A 22,031-nucleotide genomic window follows, 5' to 3' on the forward strand; every position below is an offset into this window, starting at 1 on the left:
CAGTCTAGTCACTATGAAGCCGCCTTTGTGAACATTTTATCGTTGCTATCAACACCCTCACTTCTTCCCCAGAATCCACCTATATGCAATCGCAATATCCATTGCTCCTACTTCTCTTCGAACAAGAATATCATGTTGGGCCTTCGTAGCTCCCAGCGGCAATTACTCTACCAGCCCTTGAGATACAGGTCACAATGCAGTTTGCGGAAGCCTTTTATGAATCCATCCAGATCATTTGCCACTAATAATGCAGCTACGAGGAGAGGTCCCGCAAAATTTGTCAAATCAGCACTCATAGTTGCTGGTACATCAGTGGCAGTCTATTTGATAGATGAATATTATTACCTGTCTTTGTTACAGAGATCTGCTCGAGCGGTTTATGTGCTTTTGTGGGTAGCTTATCAATATGGTGTTAATGTTAAGAACTACGACAATATAGAAGACCTTCACGAGGAGGCATCAGAACGTCTTCTACAGATGCTTTCTACAAATAAGGGACTTTACATAAAGTTGGGACAAGCAATCGCAAATAATGGAACAGTGTTTCCCATAGCATTCCAGAAAAGATTTGTAAATCTATACGATGCTGCCCCAGTGGACCCTTGGGCACAGATAGACAAGATATTGAAAAAGCAGCTTGGAGAGAACTACGAGACCAACGTATTTGAGAATATTGACCACACACCAATAGCTTCAGCCTCCATCGCACAAGTGCATAAGGCAAGGTTGAGAAAGGAACAGCAGGATGTAGCTGTGAAAGTGCAACATCCATATATCGCAAAGCAAATTAATGTCGACTTGGCCGTGTACGAAGGAATGTCGTGGGTGTATTCCAAGTTATTTGACCTTCCTTTAACGTTCTTCACTAGCTATGTATCTGATCAGCTTATCAAAGAAGCAGATTTTCGCCATGAGTCGGCCAATGCCGCTAAACTCGCTGGCTTCATTGAAAAAGACAAAGCTATGCAGCATTTGAACATCTACATTCCGAAAAATTTCGATGACTACACTGGTGATAGAGTTCTCATTACTGAGTGGATAGATGGTGTATCGCTTGCTGACAAACAGAAGTTGATAGACGCAAAATTAGACATCACGACTATGATGACACAATATGTCAATGCGTTTGGTAGGCAAGTCTTCAACTACGGCTTCTGCCATTCTGATCCACATCCGGGCAACTTATTGGCAAGGATGCATAATGGAAAACAACAACTAGTCATACTAGACCATGGCTTATATGTCGCGTTGCCAGAGAAGTTTAGAAAGGAGTACTGTCTCATCTGGGAGAGTTTGTTTCAGTATGACAGGAAGACAATACAAAACATTGCCGAGTCTTGGGGTATTGGAAACGCTGACATATTGACGACCTTGGTTCAGATGAAGCCTCCCTCTCAAGATTTATTGACACAAAACATGAGCTCATATGATCTTATCAAAAGTTTCTTAGGAGACGAAACGAAATTTCCCTTGCAGATGCTTTTTCTACTGAGGTCAATGAGAATGATGCAAAATTTGAATATGACAATGGGTAGTCCGGTGAATCGTATCAACATGTTTACAAACTGCGCCCTACAAACTCTCATTAAGGAACGAGACTTTTCCATATCGAATCTTGGCCCTTGGCTTCTGCTAGTAAAGGTGAAAATATCCCTATTCTTCAGCGAGGTGGTCTTTTGGTTTTTTAGAATTCGGCAGATCATCACTGGGGATCGATATGGAGGTAAAGGAGAGGGTATCGAGGACTACATCGACAAGTATATGAGGGATACCGCCAGACAAATGGGTATAGATATTGCAGAGGTCTAAACGCCCTAGATGAATTGATATGGCTTTTTTGGACTCTCTGCCTCAATATAGACGAGTATAGAAAGTTTAGGCACTTTGTTCTCTATAAATCATTAATTAAGCAGGATATCATGTAAGTTAACAATCGCTATATAGACAAGCACTTGTACTCAGCATACAACGAAGTGCCTGGTTAGCTCAATCGGTAGAGCATTTGACTCTTAATCTCAATAAGGTCAATCAAAAGGTTGCGGGTTCGAGCCCCGCATCGGGCTTTTCTTTTTTCTTTCTCGCTGCAATTATTACAACAGACTCTGTCACAAGCCTTTAACAAGCCATCTAAGCACATAGCAGAAGAGTGAAGAGTCCTTCGCTCATATCCATAAGTTTCCCGTCGAATCGCACTGAGTTTACAACGAAGGCAACTATACAACGCAGTTCCTGACCTAATTTCCGAAAACTTGTCAATGAACCTAATATCAGCAAGGAGTCTTGATCGAGTGAACAGAACCTCTTTGCTTCCCGGAGGACAGTCAGGTTGCGTCAGTGGTTGTGGAAAATGATTCCACCTTTTGCGGGCCTACTAAAGATCTCCATCGCTTCAACAGAAATACTATAGACACTATCAAAACACCGGGGGATTTCATTAAGATAAATACCTAGTAGTTACAATCTTCAATGAGCTAATTGAGAAATGTTTCTCTACTTATACCTCTTAGCCCTTTGAACCCCAACTATTTGTGTACTGTACGTACACGTACATGGGCATCGCACAAACGCATCGCATCAAGCATTTTGAAAAATCATCGAACCTTACAACTAGCATTTAGCATAAACTTCAAGGCAGGATGGCTGAGCCAATAAGAAAAGCATACGGTGTTCGAAACATCGAGCCCTTCTATGTTGGCGCTACCTCTGCTGCGTTCACTGAAGATGGTTCAATCGTCGCTACTCCACTAAATGAAGATGTAGTCATCACTGACTTGTCTACAAACACCACTTTACACACACTTGAAGGCGATGGAGAGCTCGTCACAGCATTAGCAATGACTCCAAATGGGAGTCGACTAGCCGTGGTGTCGCAGTCACAGCAGCTTAGGGTGTACAATGTGGAAACAGGAGAAATCACCAAGCAATACAGATTCCAGGCACCAGTGTATATTGCCAGGGCAGACGAGACATCAACACTTTTTGTATTTGGCGCTACTGATGGTGTCGTTACAGTATGGGACATTGAAGGTGGCTATGTTACGCATTCGCTCAAGGGCCACGGTACTACGATTTGCTCGTTGTGCTTTCATGGTGAACTTCATTCCTCCAAGTGGATGCTTGCGCTGGGAGACACGATGGGAACATCGAAAGTATGGGATTTAGTCAAGAGAAAATGCATATCGACGCATCAAGAACACACGGGAGCCGTTAGAGGGCTAGCGTTCTCGCCAGATGGGTCTCAGTTTATCACGGGTGGCAGAGACGCCATCGTTGTGATCTACAACACAGAAAACTTGAAGAAAGTCATTAATACAGTTACTGTCAGACACCAGGTTGAGTGCTGTGGCTTTATCCAGCTCCCTCTGGGAGAGCTGGTGTTCTACACCGCCGGGTCTGAAAACCAAGTTAAGCTCTGGGACATCTCGTCAGGTAAGCCTCTTGGTGGCTCCCCAAAACCATTAGAGACAACAGAGGAGCTAATGGCTCTTGAAGTCATACACACTAATGATGACACTCATCTATGGATGGTGGTTTCTGATCAGACACTTGTGGAAATGTCGCTCGAGGACATGTTGGTGGAGGATGGTGCCGCTGTGATTCCGATCACAAGAAGGGTTGCAGGTAATCACGGAATCATTGCTGATCTTCGTTATGCTGGTCCGGACCATAATCTCGTGGCCATGGCCACTAACGCCCCAGCATTGAGGGTTGTAGATTTCCAAAATGCGCCCCTCGATGTACAACTTTACGAAGGTCACACAGACTTGCTTAATTGCATAGACGTGTCTGAAGATGGCAGGTGGATTCTAACAGGCAGTAAAGATAATCTGGCAAGACTCTGGGCATGGGATGAGGATGAGCATACTTTCAGCCAATACGCTGTGTTCACTGGTCATGCTGGTGCCGTGTCTGGATGTGCGTTACCAAAGAATATTGATCAAATTCCACGCTTTATTGTCACAGCATCAACGGATTTGACTGTCAAGAAATGGAAGGTTCCCAAAGAGGCAGGTTCGACAGTGAAAACGAGTGAGTACACTAGAAGAGCTCACGACAAGGATATCAATTCGCTTGCTATATCACCTAACGATGAGTATTTTGCAACAGCTTCATTTGATAAGCTAGGCAAAGTCTGGGACTTGACGTCCGGTGAAACAGTTGGTGTACTCAAAGGCCATAAAAGGGGACTTTGGGATATTGGCTTCTGCCAATATGATAAGCTAATCACCACAGGTTCGGGAGATAAAACTGCCAGGATATGGCTGTTGACAGACTTCACGTGTATGAAGACGCTAGAGGGTCATACAAATGCTGTTCAACGCAGCAGGTTCATCAACAAGAATAAGCAGATTATGACGACAGGTGCAGATGGTTTGGTGAAACTTTGGGACATCAAGGAATCTGAATGCGTAGCAACGCTCGATAACCACGATAATAGAATATGGGCAGCAGACGTTAAGGAAGACGGACTCCAAATGATTACCGCCGATGCAGATGGACACTTGAGTCTATGGAACGACAGAACAGACGAGTTACTTCAGGAGGAAGAGGAGAAGAAAAAAGAGAAAGTTGAGCAAGAACAACAGTTGAGCAACTACATCAACAAAAATGATTGGAACAATGCATTTTTGCTCGCGTTGACGTTAGAGCACCTGATGAGGTTGTACAATGTGGTCAAGGCAGCTATTGGAGCCAACGAGGATCCCGAGCTGGCGGTCGGCTCCAAGAGCCTAGAACAGATGATGATGTCTCTAGAAAGCGAACAGATGGAAGCGCTTTTAAAACGAGTGAGAGACTGGAATATCAACTTCAAACAATTTGAAATTGCTCAAAAGGTGTTAACAGTGATTGTGAGTAAGCTTGACATGGAACGCGGAAATATTCGAAAGATGGTGGAGCAAATAATTCCATACAACGAGCGCCACTATCAGAGGCTCGACGAGCTCGTGGAGCAGACATACGTGCTAGACTATGTTGTGCAAGAAATGGAGAAGGCTTAAAGTTGCGCATATCCCAGGCGCATCAATGGGACGTAAGCAAGAAAGAAAAATTCGGGAATAATGCTATTGATCAAATTGATCAACAATTGTAGAGGAGTTTAAATGAATTACAAGGGGAAAATTTACCTTGGCACTAGAAGAATGCCGGCAGTAGGAGGAAGCACTCATTATGAGGAGAAAGTCAAGCACGATGCAAGTGAGGTCGACACCTCTGCATTCAGGCTATTTTTGAGTGGGAATAAAGATCACCCTGCAAGAACCACAAGACGTGAGCTATTTCTGGAAGGTGGCGCCTCATGGACTCCATTGAAGAGGCCAGACAAAGAGGCGGTTTCTCGAGACGAGACCCTCCGTCAACTTAATTGAGCAAATGTAATTCCAAACATAAAATTCAATAGATAAACGCTGGAAATTAGCCCTTTGGCCGTTATCATCAGCGGTACTGACACAAAAACGGCACTAGTTAGGCTCGACCCAGTACGCAACCAAGCCGCGACCAGCCAACCCAAGGAGGAGAAAAAAAAATGAAAAGACAAGAACAGCAGCAACGCAAGACCACGCCAACAGAAGGATGCTTGTAGTCGACGTTGCGTTTGTTAAAAAAAAAAGAAAAACCTCGTATATGGCGATTGCATTGCAACCTGCCGAGGGCAAACCTGAGAGTCTCGTTAAGGGCGCCTTTGGGGTCTCGGCTAGGTGCGTCAGAATGGTCGGCTAACGCAGGCTCGCCTAAGTGGGCCAATTCTCGGTGGGTTAACCGGGGCGGCCGAAAGTACGAGGAAGACGGAATTTGCATTGGCGCCACGTTTAGCCGGCCCACCAAGCAGAAGGTAATGACAAAAAAAAATCAAAAAAGTCAGGGAGAAAAAAAGAAAAGCGGCAAAAATTATGGACCAAAATCCAGCAAGAATAGACGTTGTTCGGGGAACTAGCACCGTGCGTTGACAAGGGACGACGACACACGGAAGCTAAATCGAGAGCAGTATCCGAAGCCGGTGCGAAACCACTGGCGAATAGCGGCAGGCTCCAGCAGAGACGAGGCGATCCAGAAACATGACGACCTGAGAAAGAAAAGCAAAAAAAAAGGCAAATGAACGGAACCGACTCCATCGCTAACCATAAACGCACAGCCGTAGCAAGCGTCCCACAAAGAGGCACTCACGAGGCGCCGGCCACAGAGGGCTTGGTTATGGTTGCGAGCGAGCTGGCGGGAGGAGGCAGGGCACGAAAAAGAAAATGTGGGTTGGAGGGCTCGCACTCGCACTGAGCACTCGCACTGAGCACTGGGGCGACTTAGGTTTCTGACATCAGCGCAGCAACAGGGATTGTGCTCGAGACGACTCGGGGGTGGGATTTACGATTTTACACCTTGCAAAGGGTTACGCAGAGGGCCAATGAGGGAGGTTGGGGGATTTTGCAGATCTCAATTGGCGGTTGTAAGGTAAAGCTGAGGCTGGGGCAGAGGCAGAAGCAGCGCTAGGAATTTGACAAAAGATGACAACAATTGCACAAGGGTGAGGCGTGCATGGGAGCGAAGATGGGCCTCTGTTTCAGGGTGCGTGGGGCGAACAAGACATGCGTCTTTTGTCACAGGAGTGCTTCGTTCAGACCGATCCACCCGACCTGCAGATAGGCAGTGGGCTGCGCAATTGTCTACATAGAGCATAACACAGATACGCCTGAGGGCTTAATCTTTCGGGAGTAATGAGTCAGCCGGAGAATGAGTCGTGGAGTTTGGTAATTACAGGCTCTGGTTGCGGCGGCCGCCTTACCTGCTCACGTGCTGTCAACGCAGCCCCTTGGCGCGATGCAGCGTCATGCAGTTGCATTTCAGGCACCAAAAATGATGCCCGCCTGTGTGCAGGCGCACTCAGCTTGAAAGCAGCATGTTTACCTTCAGTGGGGAGGCGAGGTACCCTTTTAGCCTACTGTCAAGGGTCCCATACAAAAACCGCTTGTGACTCTATCTACAAATGTGCTCAATTCTTTGCTTCAATTAGTTCGGTTGAAATATCGTCTTCGCCTTACTATATGTATCAGTCAAACGCCTGCGCTTGTAACTAGCATCCCGAACAGGGCAGATCCCTGCAACTCCATGTTGCCTTGTGGTATGTGATCTCCCTTAGTGCAAATCTCTCGCAACAATCTATATGGAGGGTCCTCAGGGTCCAATGATCGACAGACAGTCAGCCAACTCTTCATTGGGAATTGTAAACCGCCGCCAGCTCACGAAGCGTGGGCCGCTCCTGGACCGCTGCCCGCTCCGCCTTTTTGCGAAGGTACTCTGGGTCCTTGTGTGTGGGCACGGGCACAATCTCGTAGCCAAGACAAAGCTTCTTGGATCTCTCGCAATTGTAGCAGTGTGGTTTCCGCTCGTCACACTTGATGCGTCTCCGGCGACATGTGAGGCAGCCTGTCCTCGTTCTTCTCTTGATGATTCGCCGCTTGTTCACCAATGCATTGTTCTGGTCGAGCTCCTGGCTCGATCCCTGGCTGCCTTGTGGAGGCATTTGCTGGTACGCACCTCCAGCAGGCTTGCCGTAACTTTGTGGAACCATGGTGGGCACCAAAGGTGGGAGACCGGCGTTGTAGCCATACGGATTCACCATGTGTGGTGTAACGCCCTGGTACACTTGGTGAGGATGCACCATAGCAGGCGCCGGGGCCATGTGACCCTGAGCAGGTGGAGCGTAGCCGTTTACAGGGTACTGAAGCTGGGGTTGGTACTGAGGCTAGAGCGGAAGTGGATGTTGTTGAGGTTGTTGTTGTTGCTGTTGTTGTTGGATATGAGGTGGTGGTGGATGCGAGAGCAGCGAAGATCTTGTCTGATGGGGCAGCAGCGCGTGCAAAGGAGACTCCACGGCGTGGTGAGGTTGCTCATACAGAGGCGTTTGGGAAATGCCTGGATGTTGTGGAGTGCGTTGAGTGGCAGGAGGCGGTGGAAGCACTGTGTGGCTGGTGCTGAAGTAGTCTCCCGGTCGACTGGGCCCAGAGTAAGTGCTTGATACCGAGGGATTGCGAGAACGTGGAAGCGGGAGGGTGTTGGGAACAGCAGGAAACGCCACGGGTGGATGTAACGAGGGCGCCAGAGGCGGCGGCACCGAGGAGGCAAAAGTGCTTTTTTCCAGGTGAGGCAGCACGGGGTGAGCCAGTCTGGGGCTCGAGTCCAGGTGCTTCACTGTCATGTGGTTAGGAGAGCGGTCGAGGTGGGACGAGAGCTGGGCGCCCACAATCAACTCAGACACCGAAGGAAGCTTGGGCATGGAGGAGGTAGGCAGAAAGGCAGCGAAGTGGTGAAGGGCTGATTGAAATGAGAAGTGGGTTCGGCTGGAGTGGCCAAACGTTCTTTTGTTTCAGGAGTGCTTCGTTCGTCTATTCGTTCGGCTAGAGGGAAACGGCGGAACTCATAGATCAGGAAAGGGAAGGAAGGAGATTAGTCGACTGAGCAGGGAGGGGGGGAAGAAAGCCAAAGAAAGCTTGGTGTGACGGGTGTAAGTTCTCGGCGAGTGAAGGCTTCTGAAAGAGGAGGGAACAAGGGTCGGAAAGTTGGTAGGAAATGAGCGACCTTTTTATAAGGTGGGAGCAAAGGACTGCAGGGCCTGCACATTCACAGGAGGGTTACATGGATTGGCGACGATGTGCTATTGCCTGACGCACGATGAATTTTCTTCTCGGCCAAGCGAGGTTTCAAGCGTACAGGCCATGAACGGGCAAGCGGTGGCCAGAAAAAGACCCGGGAAAGGGCGATGAAATGATAGAGCTAGCTGAAAGCATAGGGCCTGTCACATAAATTGCTTGCCAACCACCAATCTATAAATTATTACTGGTGTTTCCTCAACGCTTCTGATAAAAGAAGTCGGCCTGCGTATACGTGGAGATTCCCGCATAGGAAGCAGCTGCAGCATCATTGCAGCGCAGCGCGCAGAGTGCGTTGGGCCACCATGCATGAGGCATCGACACTGCGGCGACAAAGCATGAAGGATTAGAAGGCCCTCTCACCTTGTTAGCGAGTGTCATTCCCCTTGACAAAGGGTAGCGAACAACGGTGTGGCGAGCTCCCTTGTCGTTGCCCAGTCACCACCTGCCAACGAAACAAAGTGTATTTCTCGTTGCGGAGCTATTGCAACCGAATAAAGTACCCTCGCACAATGTATCTCCCAGCCCTCCCAAGCCTCGGGTGGGTCTCGAGATGTTACCCTAGCGAGCGGAATCTCATTCACCGCTGGCCGACGCTGCCCCCAAAGCCTGCCCACCAACTTTAAGCTACCCACACGCCCCAGTCTCTAGACAGTTTCAGGCAGCGTCCTTCCCGGGCAACTCTCATAGGCCCAACCCACCTGACCTGGTCGATCCTTCGGCCCCAGCAAGTGTGCATCCTCGGACGAGCACCGCCGCCGAACCGAAGATCGTCCTGAAACTCAGGCAAGGCAAGATTATTATTTCAAACCTTTTTCTCGTATGCCGAGGTGGGTCTCCACTTTGGACCCGAGCCAGTGGCCCGAGCTTAGGTTGTAGAATGGTGGTGCAAACTTCCCACGGCGAGTCGACCTGACCTCGCCTCGCCCCGATTGGCGAGGGTGCCACTCAAAGCGAGCACTAGAGGATCAGCTAGCGGATCGGTCCAGGGGCTTTCGAACTCTAAACCCCTTGCTAAACCTTAACTGGGGTTCACTTTTTCTAAAGTAGATAAGCTTCACGCTTTTCACATCAGGCAACAGATTGATTTGAGATTAAGGTACACAGTATAGTAGCCCAGGGAGGAGGCAGAGAGGCAGGGAGGCAGGTTCCGCAGTGGATGGAGGTTGCCCGAAAAAGACCCCGGGGGAGGTGCGCTGCCACCAGGAAAGATGAGAATGCGGCCGGTGGCATCCCACCTCGAAACGCAGCAGAAGCAGCCAAACACCGAAAATACACTAAAAAGTGATTTTTGCGGCGGGCGATCGATCGATCGATCGATCGATTGCCAGAGGCCCGCCCAACAAGAGTACGCAGAGAGAGGAAAGAGAGAGAGAAAGGTTTACGGCTTTTCGCCGATACACCTGATCCGTGTTGCTACGGCCGACGGGCGGGTGTCAATTGTTATGGCTGAGGTTAACTGTGTTTGCAAAAAAAAACACCCTCTGCCGTAATTGGACAGGTCTCGAGAAGCCTTTGTCGCCCCTTAGTCTTTTTTTTTATTTCTATTTTTTTTGTTTTCGCCCTATCTTTGTTCGGCGGACCCCTTGTCGTCTCTAAAACCTGCCGAGGCCAGCGCCATGGCTACGCGAACAAAGCCCTCGCTTGGATTGTGCCGAAGAGGCGGCATTCCGGAGCGATTTTGGCGCTTAGTGCCTCCTTTGCATCTGGGACGGCCAAAATTATACGACGTTCAAACACAGTTCATTTTGGGCTTCTTTTTTTTTACGCTCCCAACCCAGGTGTCTTGTCCTCTGAAGGGATCGACTGGGTCCTGCTCGCAGCGCCTGCAACCAGCACAATAAACCTTCGTTCATCTGACTTACGAGCGCATTCCTTGCGACACGCATATGCAGCGCTAATTCTTCGCTCGCGGCAACAATTGCCAGGGATGGGGGGTTACAGAAACGAAGTAAAAGTCATTTTCCTCTTCCAGCGCGAGCAACCCAAAAACAACACAAAGACACCGTGGGGGCGCCTAGGGGGCAAAAAATCGTGAAACTGCTCCACGCCTGTGAGTGAAACAAGGGAAATCGTGCAAAACAATTACGAATGGAAGAGGGAGATCGAGGAAAAAAGGGAAAAGAAAAAAAGAAAAAAAATCAAACAACCTTGGCTATATCCAAAAGCGCAATCTGGGAAGCTAAAAGTCGCTAGAACACATCCAGTCGTTTTCATTACATCACTTATTAAAATTCACGCGCACGTATCCTGGTTTATTCTACTCTATTCTTCTTCCTGTTTTTTTTTTTTTCTTTTTTTTTTTTTTTTTCGGTAGTTTCCATACCCGCATCAGAGTCCATCGCCGCTTCTTTTCGGTAAAGCTTTCTAACGCACTTCGTTCGGCACCCGCCGCTCACATATCACTTAACGAATCGTGCTTATCCCTTTCTTTTTTGTGAATAAATGCCAAAGTACCTTCTTGTGACTTATCAAGGCTGTGTCTTCTTCGTCACAATAGGTGCAGCGTAGGAGGTGTGCACTAAGCACCGAAAGATTCATGGGCTGCGACGACGCCTATTGGGTCGGCGTCGCTTCCATTTGTATCATTTTGCGGCGCACCTGACTGAAACAAACTCTATCGTAACATGAGCCTAAGAAGGACCCGTTCTTTTGCCTGGTTTTCGTACTCCACCTTTTTTTACTTCGGCAATTCTTCCGTCTTGAGGTCACAATGGTGGTTCCAAGCAAGTGCCGCTTCCCCCGCGCCAAATATGACTAGTCAATATGAGTCAGCAATTCAGTAGTAAAAATTTAAAAGCTCTTCGCTTGATAACAACCCATTATCCCACGGGCCGCCAGGTGTCCATTTGCGCTCCAAAGCGTGATCGTACAGCTGGTGTCAGAAAGTACTATCATTCGCCGACTTTTCGCCTAGGCACCTCTATGCACCTCTCCTGTCGCGCTGGGGCGCTCCTGCAGCCAGCTCGTCTCACTTGTCTTTATGAGAGCCTGTGAAAGGCTATTTTGATCGTCGATCCTAGATTGTCTAGAACGCTGCTCACAACCACCCTGGTGCAGTTCGCGGTGTCAGAGAGTTATCTATAAGCGATTGCAATTGACAATTGGACATTCTTGAACAAAGGTGGGTCATGGGAAATACTTGTGCTCTAGGTTTCCCCTAAAACAACAAAGGTCCCGATCCTGAAGCTTAAGTGGGATCGGGATTCGGGATTTGAATAAACGCGATGTTTTAGACTTTGTTTTCTTCACAGTAACGGTAAAATTGCCAATCCGTTGCTTGTCAAGGGTTTTCAACGGACTAGAATGGGCCCGAGGCGGAATTTGGGTGCGAAGGCATCCACTTCACATCACGCCATTGCAATTTCACTTATCGCAAGGCTGCAAGCCCCAGGCTTTAATCTGCCACCTGCGAATGCCACCTGCGATATCGGCCAAGGGGGCAACTGTTAGTCGAGAAAATATGCTGAAGAGGTATGGCACAAAACGAAATTGAAGCAAGGCAAGTTTTTTTTTGTTTTCATTTCCATTTTTTTTTGGCCTCCCAAAATGGGAAAGGGTCTCAGTGTGCATTGTTGGTGCCTAACATGAGGCCAGCATTCCCCATAGGCTTTTGCGTCTCGCGGGCTCGGACTCGCAAATTACGCTACAGGGTTTGCCAGTGAGGGGAACTTGTGGGTGACTCCTGGACACTGATGTGTGGCTAATGTAAGTCAGGCAGTCAATTGAGAAGGAGTTGCTTTTGTTGGCGGGTTTGGAAGCAGTGCCGAGAGAGAGAGAGGGGTATCAAGATGCATTAGTGACGAGGCGTGGGGTATCATAACCGCTTGTAATAGAGTCTAGCTTTTGAGTAAGAAGTTTTCATCAGAGAATTATTCGTGATTTGAGACTAAGTTAGGATTTTGCTTTGATTCAATGGAAGGGTACTACGTGGAATTGTGGTGACTCCTGTAAAATTCGCGGAGAGTCACGCTCGCAAGGTAACGTTGGGGACAAATATTGCTGGGAGGAACTTTCTTCTACGACATACTAATGAGTGCCAAAACCGGCATTAGATTCCTTTTGACAAGCGGCCATTTGGACTTTGGGTCAGAGTCGCTGAGCTTGCTACGTCCTTCGTGATAGATGCCCTACTGTAATTCTCTGGTTGGTGGTCAAAGCACGCTTATCCATGGACTGAAGTGTGGATCGATTTAGGTGTTTCTCGCCTATATATTGTTGTAGTTCATGATGATAGCCGAGTGGCACATTTACTAATGCCTTTATTCTTAATTAGCGCCCATCCAGGTTACAAAATTGGTGGCTGTCTTCAATATATACGCAGAACTGATAGGATCTAACACGTTACCGTCGTAGGAATCAGGATATCTACGGTGATCGTGGTCAATGTGGCTCCCGGCCTTGGACATTTTGGCAGCCAAATAGCCCATAGACGATTTGGTCACGTGCGCGTGGTACTACTGCGGAATCAAAACAAACATCATCGACTAGTTTGCCATCATATCATGGAGAAAGATTATCTTCTGAATGGTATGTAAATACAACTATGAAGCCTTGAAATAAAATGATTTTACTAACATCCAGACTTTGATCCGTCTCGGATCAAGGTTGCACAATTGCGAAGTATTCTTCGGGAGAACGATATTGAGTACCCATCTGGAGCAAAGAAGAAGGAGCTTGTGGAGATCTTCACCAAGAACATCGATTCCATCAAATCCAAAGGTTTGCCACCAATTGAACCATCTCCAACGCCTAATTCTGATGAAATTGAAGTAATTGATAGTGAACCCGAGGAGAAACCAGCATCTAAAGAAGCGACCCCAACAAAAAATACCAGGAAGCCACGCAAGGTATCCAAAGCCAAAGAAAATGGGGAAGAGACAAACAATTTAAAACATGAAAGTGACCTGAGCGTGGCTTCTGATGTCTCTGTGTCAGATAATGAAAAAATAACGGACAATACGCCAGATGTCACCCAAAATAGTGACATAAAGAGCCTCCCGCTGCTGTCAACTAAAAAGAAACTGAAGAAGAGAAAATCATCTGCATTCGAGGATGATGAACACTCGAAGGCACCACAAAGGGGAAACATTTTTCAGGTGGACGTCGATTCCGACTCCGACACCGTCATCTTCAGCCCCAAGCCAAAAAAGCTTAAGCCGTCATCCCCCAAACCTGAATCACCAAAGCTCAAGGTCAGGAACACTCCTGATAAACGAAACAGGTCTCAATCAAAAAGGTCATCACTTTCTCCATCAGAGATAGCCAAATCAAGCTATCAAGACGTAAAGAATAACTTGAACATCACACCATCTAAATCTGCCGGCATACCCAAAAAAGAGACTGTCCCCAGAAAGCAACCATTTGTGAAAGAGGAAGTTACGCGTCCTATTCTTGACCCTGTGCCCGATTCCACGACGGACGTCTCTCGCGATGAGACAAACGATTCTAGCAAAAAATTAGGGGACTCTTTCAAGGATGACTTCGAGGATGACGCTAAGAACTTTGACGCTGCCCTTCTGAAGCTCAAAGGTGATGTATCTCACAGCAAGGAGACCGACGGTGGCAGGAAGGATGAAGAGATAGCAAAACTCCTTGGTGTTGATGTTGAGGGTGTTAAAGTAAAGCCCAAGGGAAGGAGAGTTATCACTCCTCGAAGACCCATTGTCATCCTGGAGAGGCGCTTGGCATCTAACAGAGGATCTCTACTTGAAGACCTCGAAAAAGATGTTGTGCCAGTCCCAAGTGACATACCAATAGAAAAGGAAACCATTTCAACCTTGAGTGATGAAGAAGCCGATACTGATATTGAAGATGAAGCGGATGGGCCCAAAGACGTCATGCCTGAGAAGAAGTCGAGATCACATAGTTCAAAGAAGTCAAAGAAATGGACTACTCTGTTGTACATTGGGCTTTGGGTCCTGATACTTGCTTTTGCAATGTTTGGTTACTGGTATAGAGAGCAAACCTTTCTCATCGGTTATTGCGGTCATGAAATTGATAAGCCGACCATTCCAAAGGGTTCGGATACTTCTGCATTGCTCAATGTATTTGGTGACTATTTGGACAATAACTTCAAACCCACATGTGTACCATGTCCTCAACATGCGAGATGTTTTCCGCATTTGAAGTTGGCATGTTACGAAGACTTCGTGGAATACAAACCCTGGTATTATGACTACTGGCCAGCATTCGATCCCAAAGCTAAAAAATGTATTCCTGATACAAAAAAAGCTGAGAAGGTGGAGCTTATGATCGAAGAAGCTCTTGATTTACTCAGGGCGAGAAACGCAAACATTCAGTGCGGTCTGACTTCGGTTGACAACTTCGAAGCTGGCATTGAGAGCAGAGAACTCCATGATCTTTTACTCGCACTCAAAGCACCCTACATAACAGAAGAGGAGTTCGAAGAATTGTGGAAACGTTCGGTTGTTGAATTAGAAAAAGAGCCGGAGATAACGGTAAGGCAAGTTGCAAATTTTTATGAAGATCCTGAGGATCTAAAGCATGCTTAATGATGTATACTAACAATTTTAGGTTAAGCGATCTGCTCATAACCTTCGTGCCCCAGGTGACGATGCTGACACTGTTGGCGAGGAAGAAAAGCAGGACACGGTTTTTCGATCAACGTCCTTATCACACATCACATTGATGTGTCATTTGTCTAACCATATGGTTGACTTGTTAGTCAGCTACATACCTCATTTCATGGTTGTTTTACTAGTTGTCATCATGACATTTGTCATTCGTGCCAAGCACCGTGAAGCCAGACTTCAAGCACACAGAGTCGAAACACTCTACAATGAAGTTCTTAGTAAACTCAGAAAACAGGCCAGAAACGCTCGTGATTCTGAAAATGTTCCAGCCTACATTGGCTCTATACATCTTCGTGATTTGATTCTTAGTAATGAGAAGAACTCTGCTCGTAAAATGAGGACTTGGGAAGCGGTCAGCAGGAAAGTGAGCCGCAATACCAATGTCAAAGCATATCAGCTTGAATATCGTGGAGACATAATGAAGGTATGGGAGTGGATTTCACATCTCGACTGAGATTGGCCTTCACAGCATCGTAGGCGTTTATAGAATCAATAAATAGCATTTAATCTCTAGTCTATCCGCTGACGGACACTTTAAGGACCGAATCAGCAACATCATCAACATCTTTGTCATCTTCGTTACCAGCCAAACCCTTTTCGAAGATTTCTCTACCAGTCATCTTGCCGTTATGCATTTTCTCAAACCTTTGTCTATCTTTCTTCTCAATTTGCATTTCTTTTCTAAACCTTTCACGCCATTCGGCATATGATTCTTTGGTAACCGGTGTTCCCAAGAATTTCTTCTGCTCCTCTGCCTCTTTCGCTAGTAGCTCATCCTCGTACTTCTTCTGAGCAGCGTCTAATTTTGCTTGAAACAAAGCCTCGGCCTCATCCTTGAGCAATGCAGCCAAAGCAAAGATGGATGGGATTCCAACATTGATTTCTGCCTCTTCTTCTACTTTTTTCGTCAAAGATACAGCATCCAATTTGCCAAACTCAATCTGTTCGGAAAGATGTACCAACTGAGGCTTGTCATCGTCATCTTCTTCACTATCAGATGGTTCAGGAAGCTCTTCACTGACAGTCTTGACCTCCAATTTAGGCACCTCTTCCGGGTACGTTGGAGTGTAAGTGACATCCAAGATGACCGAATGGCCCCGGTCAGATTTTGTTTCTAACTTCAAGGTGATGGTAAAATGAGTGTCTGAAAGTATTTCAAGCTCATCTGGGTAAATCGATTGAAGAACCTCGAGTTCTTGCTGTTGCTCTTCCGCAGGGTCCATCGTGTGCTCTGCTTATGTCTTCTTGAAAAGGTAAGAACTACAAGTCGATTCTTGCAACAGCGTATGCAGGAATTTGCAACTGTTTCAGACTAGTACTCCAGTCAATATCTGGCAAATATTCGTAGGAAAGGGAGCAGCTTTTTTGCTTCAAAGAGAGAATTTAGGCCAACATACATAGAGATAGAAGGTAGGTTGTATTTATCGGCAAATCCCCACGCTCTTGTTACATGCCCTTCCACAACAATGCCCTTGAATACAGGGATGTAACATAGATCCCAAGTGTGACACTTTGCATAGTATTAGACTACCTGCTCATTTGATAAGATTCTCCTAACTTTTCAAGCAGCCTTCCTTCTCGATCTGCAAATTGACCCCTGTCAAGGCTTGCATCTTCACCACCTCTACCGAATTCTCTCTCAAGCCTCCAATGTCGATACTCCTACATTCATTTTTCGAACAAGCTTTACTGTCATTCGATAAAACTTACATTTGTAGCCTGGCACCCTCGCGCTTGTTTTGAGTCAGCAAGGCATGTTCAGAAAAGTTGGGCTATTCTAGGTCCGCCGTTGGCGCGCCTTGAGGCACTGTAGATCCAAAAAAAGCATCACGTTTTCTTCGATACCATCACTACCCACATAAAAGCTAAAATTATCCTCGGAGTTGCTCGATATAGAAACCTAGAACTTTTCATGACGTAAGAATCGTATTGTGAAGTCTACTTCCCAAATCTCGAATATATAGAAGAAGCCCTTGTCTGCCCAGAATATGGGTACTTGGATATTATCCTGCTTATAGAATATATACTGGCGCGTACGATCTTGAAGCTTCAGTTTTATTCCTCTACCAACTACCAGCTTTCTGTGGCTTTGCCCCATATCACTCCTGTGACCTATATACCTTATACTCATTTTGCCAAATCAATCTCCTGTTATATCACACTCCTTTTACCCACTCCCTTATTATCATGCCTCCAGACGTGCTTTGCCCGGAGAACACAACTATAAAGGACTTTGCCTATCCAGAATCACATCCGCTACATTTAAGCAATTTCCCCACAAGTCAGCGATCGCTGATATCCAGCAGTGACTCTCTGGGATACGAGGATTTCGGTGGAGAAGAGTATAGCGACGATGACACGCTCGGGCCTGAGGAGATCAACCGCAAGGCCGTGGCTCTTTTTGATTTCGAGCCTGAAAATGACAACGAAGTGCCTCTCACAGAAGGGCAGATAATATGGATATCTTATAGACACGGCCAGGGGTGGTTAGTGGCAGAGGACCCCGAACTGGGGGAAAACGGGCTCGTTCCGGAGGGATATGTCGAAATATGTTTCTCTGAAGGCGACGAGGAGGAAGAAGAAGTAGGGCGAGAAAGCCGAACGCAACCACAGCAAGATGTTCCAAAGCCTTTTATTCCTCGCTTGTTACAGGAGTACAAGAATCCGGAGGAGGACAGTGAATGGGAAGACACCGATTTGGAGGATACATCCCACGACAACCACGATGCTTCTGCCGATCAATCCAAGGATACTGAATCTCTCGATATTCAGATGAAGGCAGCCAAAATCCAATAGCACGAACCAGTACTGTTTACGTTCCATACGTTCATGAGAGAAACGTTCAACAGGACGATATATTACGATACGATATCATGAAAGCCATCAACTCTCTAAAGATTATAAATTTTTTCAACGATTGAACAATCTCCGTTTTATACTGTCATTCGCTAAATATACAATCTTTGAAAATTTGTTGATGATTGTTGACCTACTCTACTCTTCTCATGTCATTGTACAGGAAGACCTCATCATCCAATTACCACATCACTGAAGACTTATCGGCACTCAGGCGGATGCAGGGAACCTCTGAGCTTCCTTTAGTTCTGGAAGCACGGTGCCAACCTGGAATTGCTGAACTTGAATCAGGCTTGTGCCAGAAGGGAGCATCAGAAGATAATCGACCCCTTCAATCACCTTACGAGAAACCTACGGGAAGCGAAACCCTTGATCCGACAGAACAGCAGGAAAACTCCAAGGCACCTGCCTCTTCCCGTGCCTTTAAAGGTGACTGGAGATATGTGGAACTATATAACTCGCATGTCAAGCAATTTTTCAGCCTAGACTACCCCGGTGAACGAAAGAAGGGTATGAAAAGAAAATTGGAAGACAGTAAGATTACGACTGAAAGAGCATATTATAGACCAGAAAAGATCCCAAAACTAACTGACGAGCCGGACTCCTCAGTCAATGGTACTAGCAGGGACGATTTAGCTGATCTATCTGTGGGTACACTCTGGACAGCAAATGAGAAGGATATATTTTTCCGATGTTTAGCCCGCTTCACAATTCACCGTGTAAGTGAGTTTCTTGAGCACCTACCAAGGAAGAGCGAAGGTGAAATCATCGCCTATTACGAACTTTTAAAGAGGGAACTCGAATACCACAAAGTCAAAGAGACGCATTCTGTCCAGCTAAGAGAAAAGGGAAGTACTGCTCCTTTTCTACGACATAAATACGACATTGTGACCGTACCGGGTGGCATAGATTACTTTGACATTCCCATTGCTTGCGAGGTGAGTGATGAGTGGGTGGAGTATGAAGAAGAACAGAGTATACATATCGCAGATAGACAACAGCGACTCGATACCGATAGAGGTAAAGCACAAGCGAGACACATGAAGCTGTACTTTGGGTCTAACAAAGACATCTCCACAAATGAGGAAGTGCCACTTCTAAACGTCGAGACAGCGTATAATGTATCCAAAATTTACAGAGGGAATCAAATAACCATGATCCAAGAGAAGAAATCAGCTCCACGACTCATATTTGAATCTGCAATATTTTTTGAAGAGATCATTCGTCTCACTACGAGAAGGATTATTGCATCTTTGGCTCTTGGAAAGTTTTACACAAGTTTCGATGGGTGTCAACTAATTGATGTTGCGTCGAATGACATTTGGACTGCAGTGAGAGATTCTAAAATCTTCGAGGAGCGCAAACTTGGAGGTAAGCTGCGGAAGAAGGCGGAGAGTGGGATTCTTGAGGCTTACTGGGCAAATATTGATTCCTCCTTGAATTTAGTCACTGACAATCAATTCCCAAGAATTGCAATTGACAACACCCATGACGATGGACCTGCCGACAATGACCTTGGTGTCATGATAGTGCCTCAAAATTTGGAGGCAGAGGAATATCCGGATCACTTAATTGAGGATGGAGCATGTGGGAAGTTTGATACTAGTGACTCAAATCATACGGATGAAGATGAGGATGAAGAGAACGAAAATTTCGCCTTGGGCTACAACTGGGATGCCTTCAAGGACGTGAAGAGACACAAAAGAGGTCGGGCGCTACCCTATTACGTTGAGTTTGATCCTGCGGCGCTTGACACTCCTCAGGGATATATCGGTTCACCTAAAGGAGTGCTTGATATCTGTATTGACGACGAGCTTATACTAGAGGAAACAGAAGCGCTAGAGGCACAAGATAAGGAAAAGGCTGATGCGATAGCCGAAGCTGCAATGCAAGAATTCGATGGATGTGAATGGGACGTGCTGGCGAATGCACAAATAAGTGATAGCGCAGATGAGGACGGCAATCCGTATAAGGGAGATCAAAAATTTGAAGTTGTGTGTCTGCCAAGTCTTAGAGATTCTTGGAAGCGCCATTTCGCCCTGTATTAATGTACATGTATATATTCAGTAGTATATTAGAAATAGTACTCCGAAAGTGCAATGATGAACAAGTCGAAAGTGATGCAAAGAAGTGCACAAGCTATAAGACAAGCACTTGTATAATGTGAAAGGGTGCTGTAGAATGATTTCTTTGTGTTTCCGATCTGCACTGGTGTGTAGAATTCGGAGAATGATTTGGGATTAGGAATATCGAGCACGACCACAACGAGCTCATAAAGGATGAATCGACAAATGATATAAAATTTAATGCTGATCTGGCCAATATGAAACAAGAAAGGGAGCCAGAAACCTTCGTAGAATGGAAAGTCAAGATTAATGGTTGCAAAAGACTGTGCCATAAAGATTGGCAACATATTATTGTTCGTTTCCACGACAATATTTAGCAAATTGTAGTTCTTGCAGGTACTCACCAAATTGCGTTTTTCGTCACTGTAATTCGTTTCTTCCTCTTCACCCCTGTCAAAAGCATTGCAAATTAAAATCACGTATGGACAAAGAATCTGCCACCAAATAAACAATCTGAGTACCATGCTTATGTCGGAGTACAACAAGGAGTACTTGGGGCAGAAAAGGAGCAACACCACGCCAAATTCTTGTAGAATTAAAAGGAAGATTTCAGTGAAAAGCAGGCACCGTAGCGTCAAGTTCTGCAGAGATCTGACGAACCTGAAGATGAACACAAGGTTCACGAGATTGTGGAAGATGTCAATTATGAAGTCATCCTTGTCAAAGAGAGCGAGCTCGTCTATTTGAAAGGCAGTTGATAACTGGGAATACTGCAACGGTAGAAGCGTGGCCACCACCAAGAAACAGGCAACAAACGGGTTGTGGATGTAGGTGCATAAAAGCCTATCCAAGGCCCATACTGCTTTTGAGCACGCCAGAGAGTTGGCGAATATGGGCAGCTTCTCCAGACGAGAGGCAAGAAAAGTCATTGACTGAGGTCAAAGAAAGTAGTAGTTAGAAAAAAAAAAATCAGCAAGACCGTGGGGAGCGTACGTGAATTAGTCTGTCGGGCGGAAGGTGGGACCCCACGTGGAAAGGCTTTCTGCGAACTCGCGATGGGTGCAAAACGGTAGTTAACAGGTTCCACACAAAGACCCACGAGGCGAAAATGGGGAGCACACGAGGTGGTGGAAATGAGCCCAAGAGAATTCGGAAGGTGGAAGTGGGCTCCTGGTAAACGCAAGTGGGTATGAGGATGCCTTTTATGTAATTGTGGCAAGTCCAGCCATACACCACACAAGCCAAGTGACAATTAAACAAGAAGGCAAAAGATGGTCCGTGCTTGGAAATCAAGCAAAGTAAAAGTTTCAAATTTACCGCTTTTCGTGAGCCACCCAGGGCAGGCAGGGTCTATATACCTCAGATGTTGAGCTGGGCCCGGCAGCACGACTAATGCAGGCGCAGCGAAGTGCAGAGGGCTTCGCGCGATTACGAGAGTGGCACTTTACTGACAGGTGAGTTGAGGCAGTTAGCGAGCACTCGGCGGTGCCCTGCGCAGCCCACGAAACAATTCCCAGCGTCACCTTATATCGAAAGAACTAAAGAGGACCCTGCCTCAGTAATAATCATGTTTTGCTCATCAGAACTAATTCACCTTCATAAATTTCATTAAGGTTAACCTTTGAAGGGACTCGTGGTTCTGAGGGGGGCTTGTCTGGAGAAGGCACTTTCGCTGGCTGGCTTTTGTGCGTCCCACCTGCGCTCAGGAAGTCTTTCATGCTACCAAGAGAGACTTGGTTTCCTTGACGGAGGTTTACGACCACACTGCTGCTTGGAACAGCCTCCGCCTCCTAAGGCGAAGGGGTGCTGATGGGTAAAAATAGATGACAAAAATCAGCAGTTCAAGGCATCGTTGATGCTCTCAAATGCCTCTTCTA

At 46.5% G+C, this 22,031-nt stretch overlaps 9 protein-coding genes and 1 non-coding gene across 10 annotated transcripts; 6 read left to right on the top strand and 4 right to left on the bottom strand. All coding sequences in view use genetic code 12, as the record gives it.

Annotated features, from left to right (window-relative positions):
- Positions 1–216: 216 nt before the first annotated feature.
- Positions 217–1,809, top strand: CJI96_0002806 (uncharacterized protein; the record flags this gene model as incomplete). The annotated part of the gene is made up of 1 exon (XM_029034348.2): positions 217–1,809. The coding sequence occupies one exon, from the start codon at positions 217–219 to the stop codon at positions 1,807–1,809; it is 1,593 nt and encodes a 530-aa protein (XP_028889590.2).
- Positions 1,810–1,975: 166 nt separating this feature from the next.
- Positions 1,976–2,063, top strand: CJI96_0002807. The gene has a single exon. It is a non-coding gene; the product is annotated as a tRNA-Lys (tRNA).
- A 573-nt stretch (positions 2,064–2,636) lies between these two features.
- UTP13 (Utp13p) lies at positions 2,637–5,000 on the top strand (the record flags this gene model as incomplete). The annotated part of the gene is made up of 1 exon (XM_029034349.2): positions 2,637–5,000. The coding sequence occupies one exon, from the start codon at positions 2,637–2,639 to the stop codon at positions 4,998–5,000; it is 2,364 nt and encodes a 787-aa protein (XP_028889591.2).
- A 2,198-nt stretch (positions 5,001–7,198) lies between these two features.
- Positions 7,199–7,651, bottom strand: CJI96_0002809 (Zn(II)2Cys6 transcription factor domain-containing protein; the record flags this gene model as incomplete). Its single annotated transcript, XM_054702110.1, has 1 exon — positions 7,199–7,651. The coding sequence occupies one exon, from the start codon at positions 7,649–7,651 to the stop codon at positions 7,199–7,201; it is 453 nt and encodes a 150-aa protein (XP_054558085.1).
- An 81-nt stretch (positions 7,652–7,732) lies between these two features.
- Positions 7,733–8,263, bottom strand: CJI96_0002810 (uncharacterized protein; the record flags this gene model as incomplete). Its single annotated transcript, XM_029034350.2, has 1 exon — positions 7,733–8,263. The coding sequence occupies one exon, from the start codon at positions 8,261–8,263 to the stop codon at positions 7,733–7,735; it is 531 nt and encodes a 176-aa protein (XP_028889592.2).
- A 4,878-nt stretch (positions 8,264–13,141) lies between these two features.
- On the top strand, positions 13,142–15,686 carry CJI96_0002811 (uncharacterized protein; the record flags this gene model as incomplete). Its single annotated transcript, XM_029033686.2, has 3 exons — positions 13,142–13,166; positions 13,221–15,097; positions 15,174–15,686. 3 exons carry the CDS (start codon positions 13,142–13,144, stop codon positions 15,684–15,686), a joined length of 2,415 nt encoding a protein of 804 aa, XP_028892278.2.
- A 61-nt stretch (positions 15,687–15,747) lies between these two features.
- GIR2 (Gir2p) lies at positions 15,748–16,455 on the bottom strand (the record flags this gene model as incomplete). Its single annotated transcript, XM_029033685.2, has 1 exon — positions 15,748–16,455. One exon carries the CDS (start codon positions 16,453–16,455, stop codon positions 15,748–15,750), a length of 708 nt encoding a protein of 235 aa, XP_028892277.1.
- A 964-nt stretch (positions 16,456–17,419) lies between these two features.
- On the top strand, positions 17,420–18,028 carry NBP2 (Nbp2p; the record flags this gene model as incomplete). The annotated part of the gene is made up of 1 exon (XM_029033684.2): positions 17,420–18,028. One exon carries the CDS (start codon positions 17,420–17,422, stop codon positions 18,026–18,028), a length of 609 nt encoding a protein of 202 aa, XP_028892276.1.
- A 209-nt stretch (positions 18,029–18,237) lies between these two features.
- CJI96_0002814 (uncharacterized protein) lies at positions 18,238–20,136 on the top strand (the record flags this gene model as incomplete). Its single annotated transcript, XM_029033683.2, has 1 exon — positions 18,238–20,136. The coding sequence occupies one exon, from the start codon at positions 18,238–18,240 to the stop codon at positions 20,134–20,136; it is 1,899 nt and encodes a 632-aa protein (XP_028892275.2).
- A 26-nt stretch (positions 20,137–20,162) lies between these two features.
- On the bottom strand, positions 20,163–21,083 carry CJI96_0002815 (uncharacterized protein; the record flags this gene model as incomplete). The annotated part of the gene is made up of 1 exon (XM_029033682.2): positions 20,163–21,083. One exon carries the CDS (start codon positions 21,081–21,083, stop codon positions 20,163–20,165), a length of 921 nt encoding a protein of 306 aa, XP_028892274.2.
- Positions 21,084–22,031: the final 948 nt, after the last annotated feature.

Source organism: Candidozyma auris, chromosome 3, assembly GCF_003013715.1.
Source record: "Candidozyma auris chromosome 3, complete sequence".
NCBI lineage: Eukaryota > Fungi > Ascomycota > Pichiomycetes > Serinales > Metschnikowiaceae > Candidozyma > Candidozyma auris.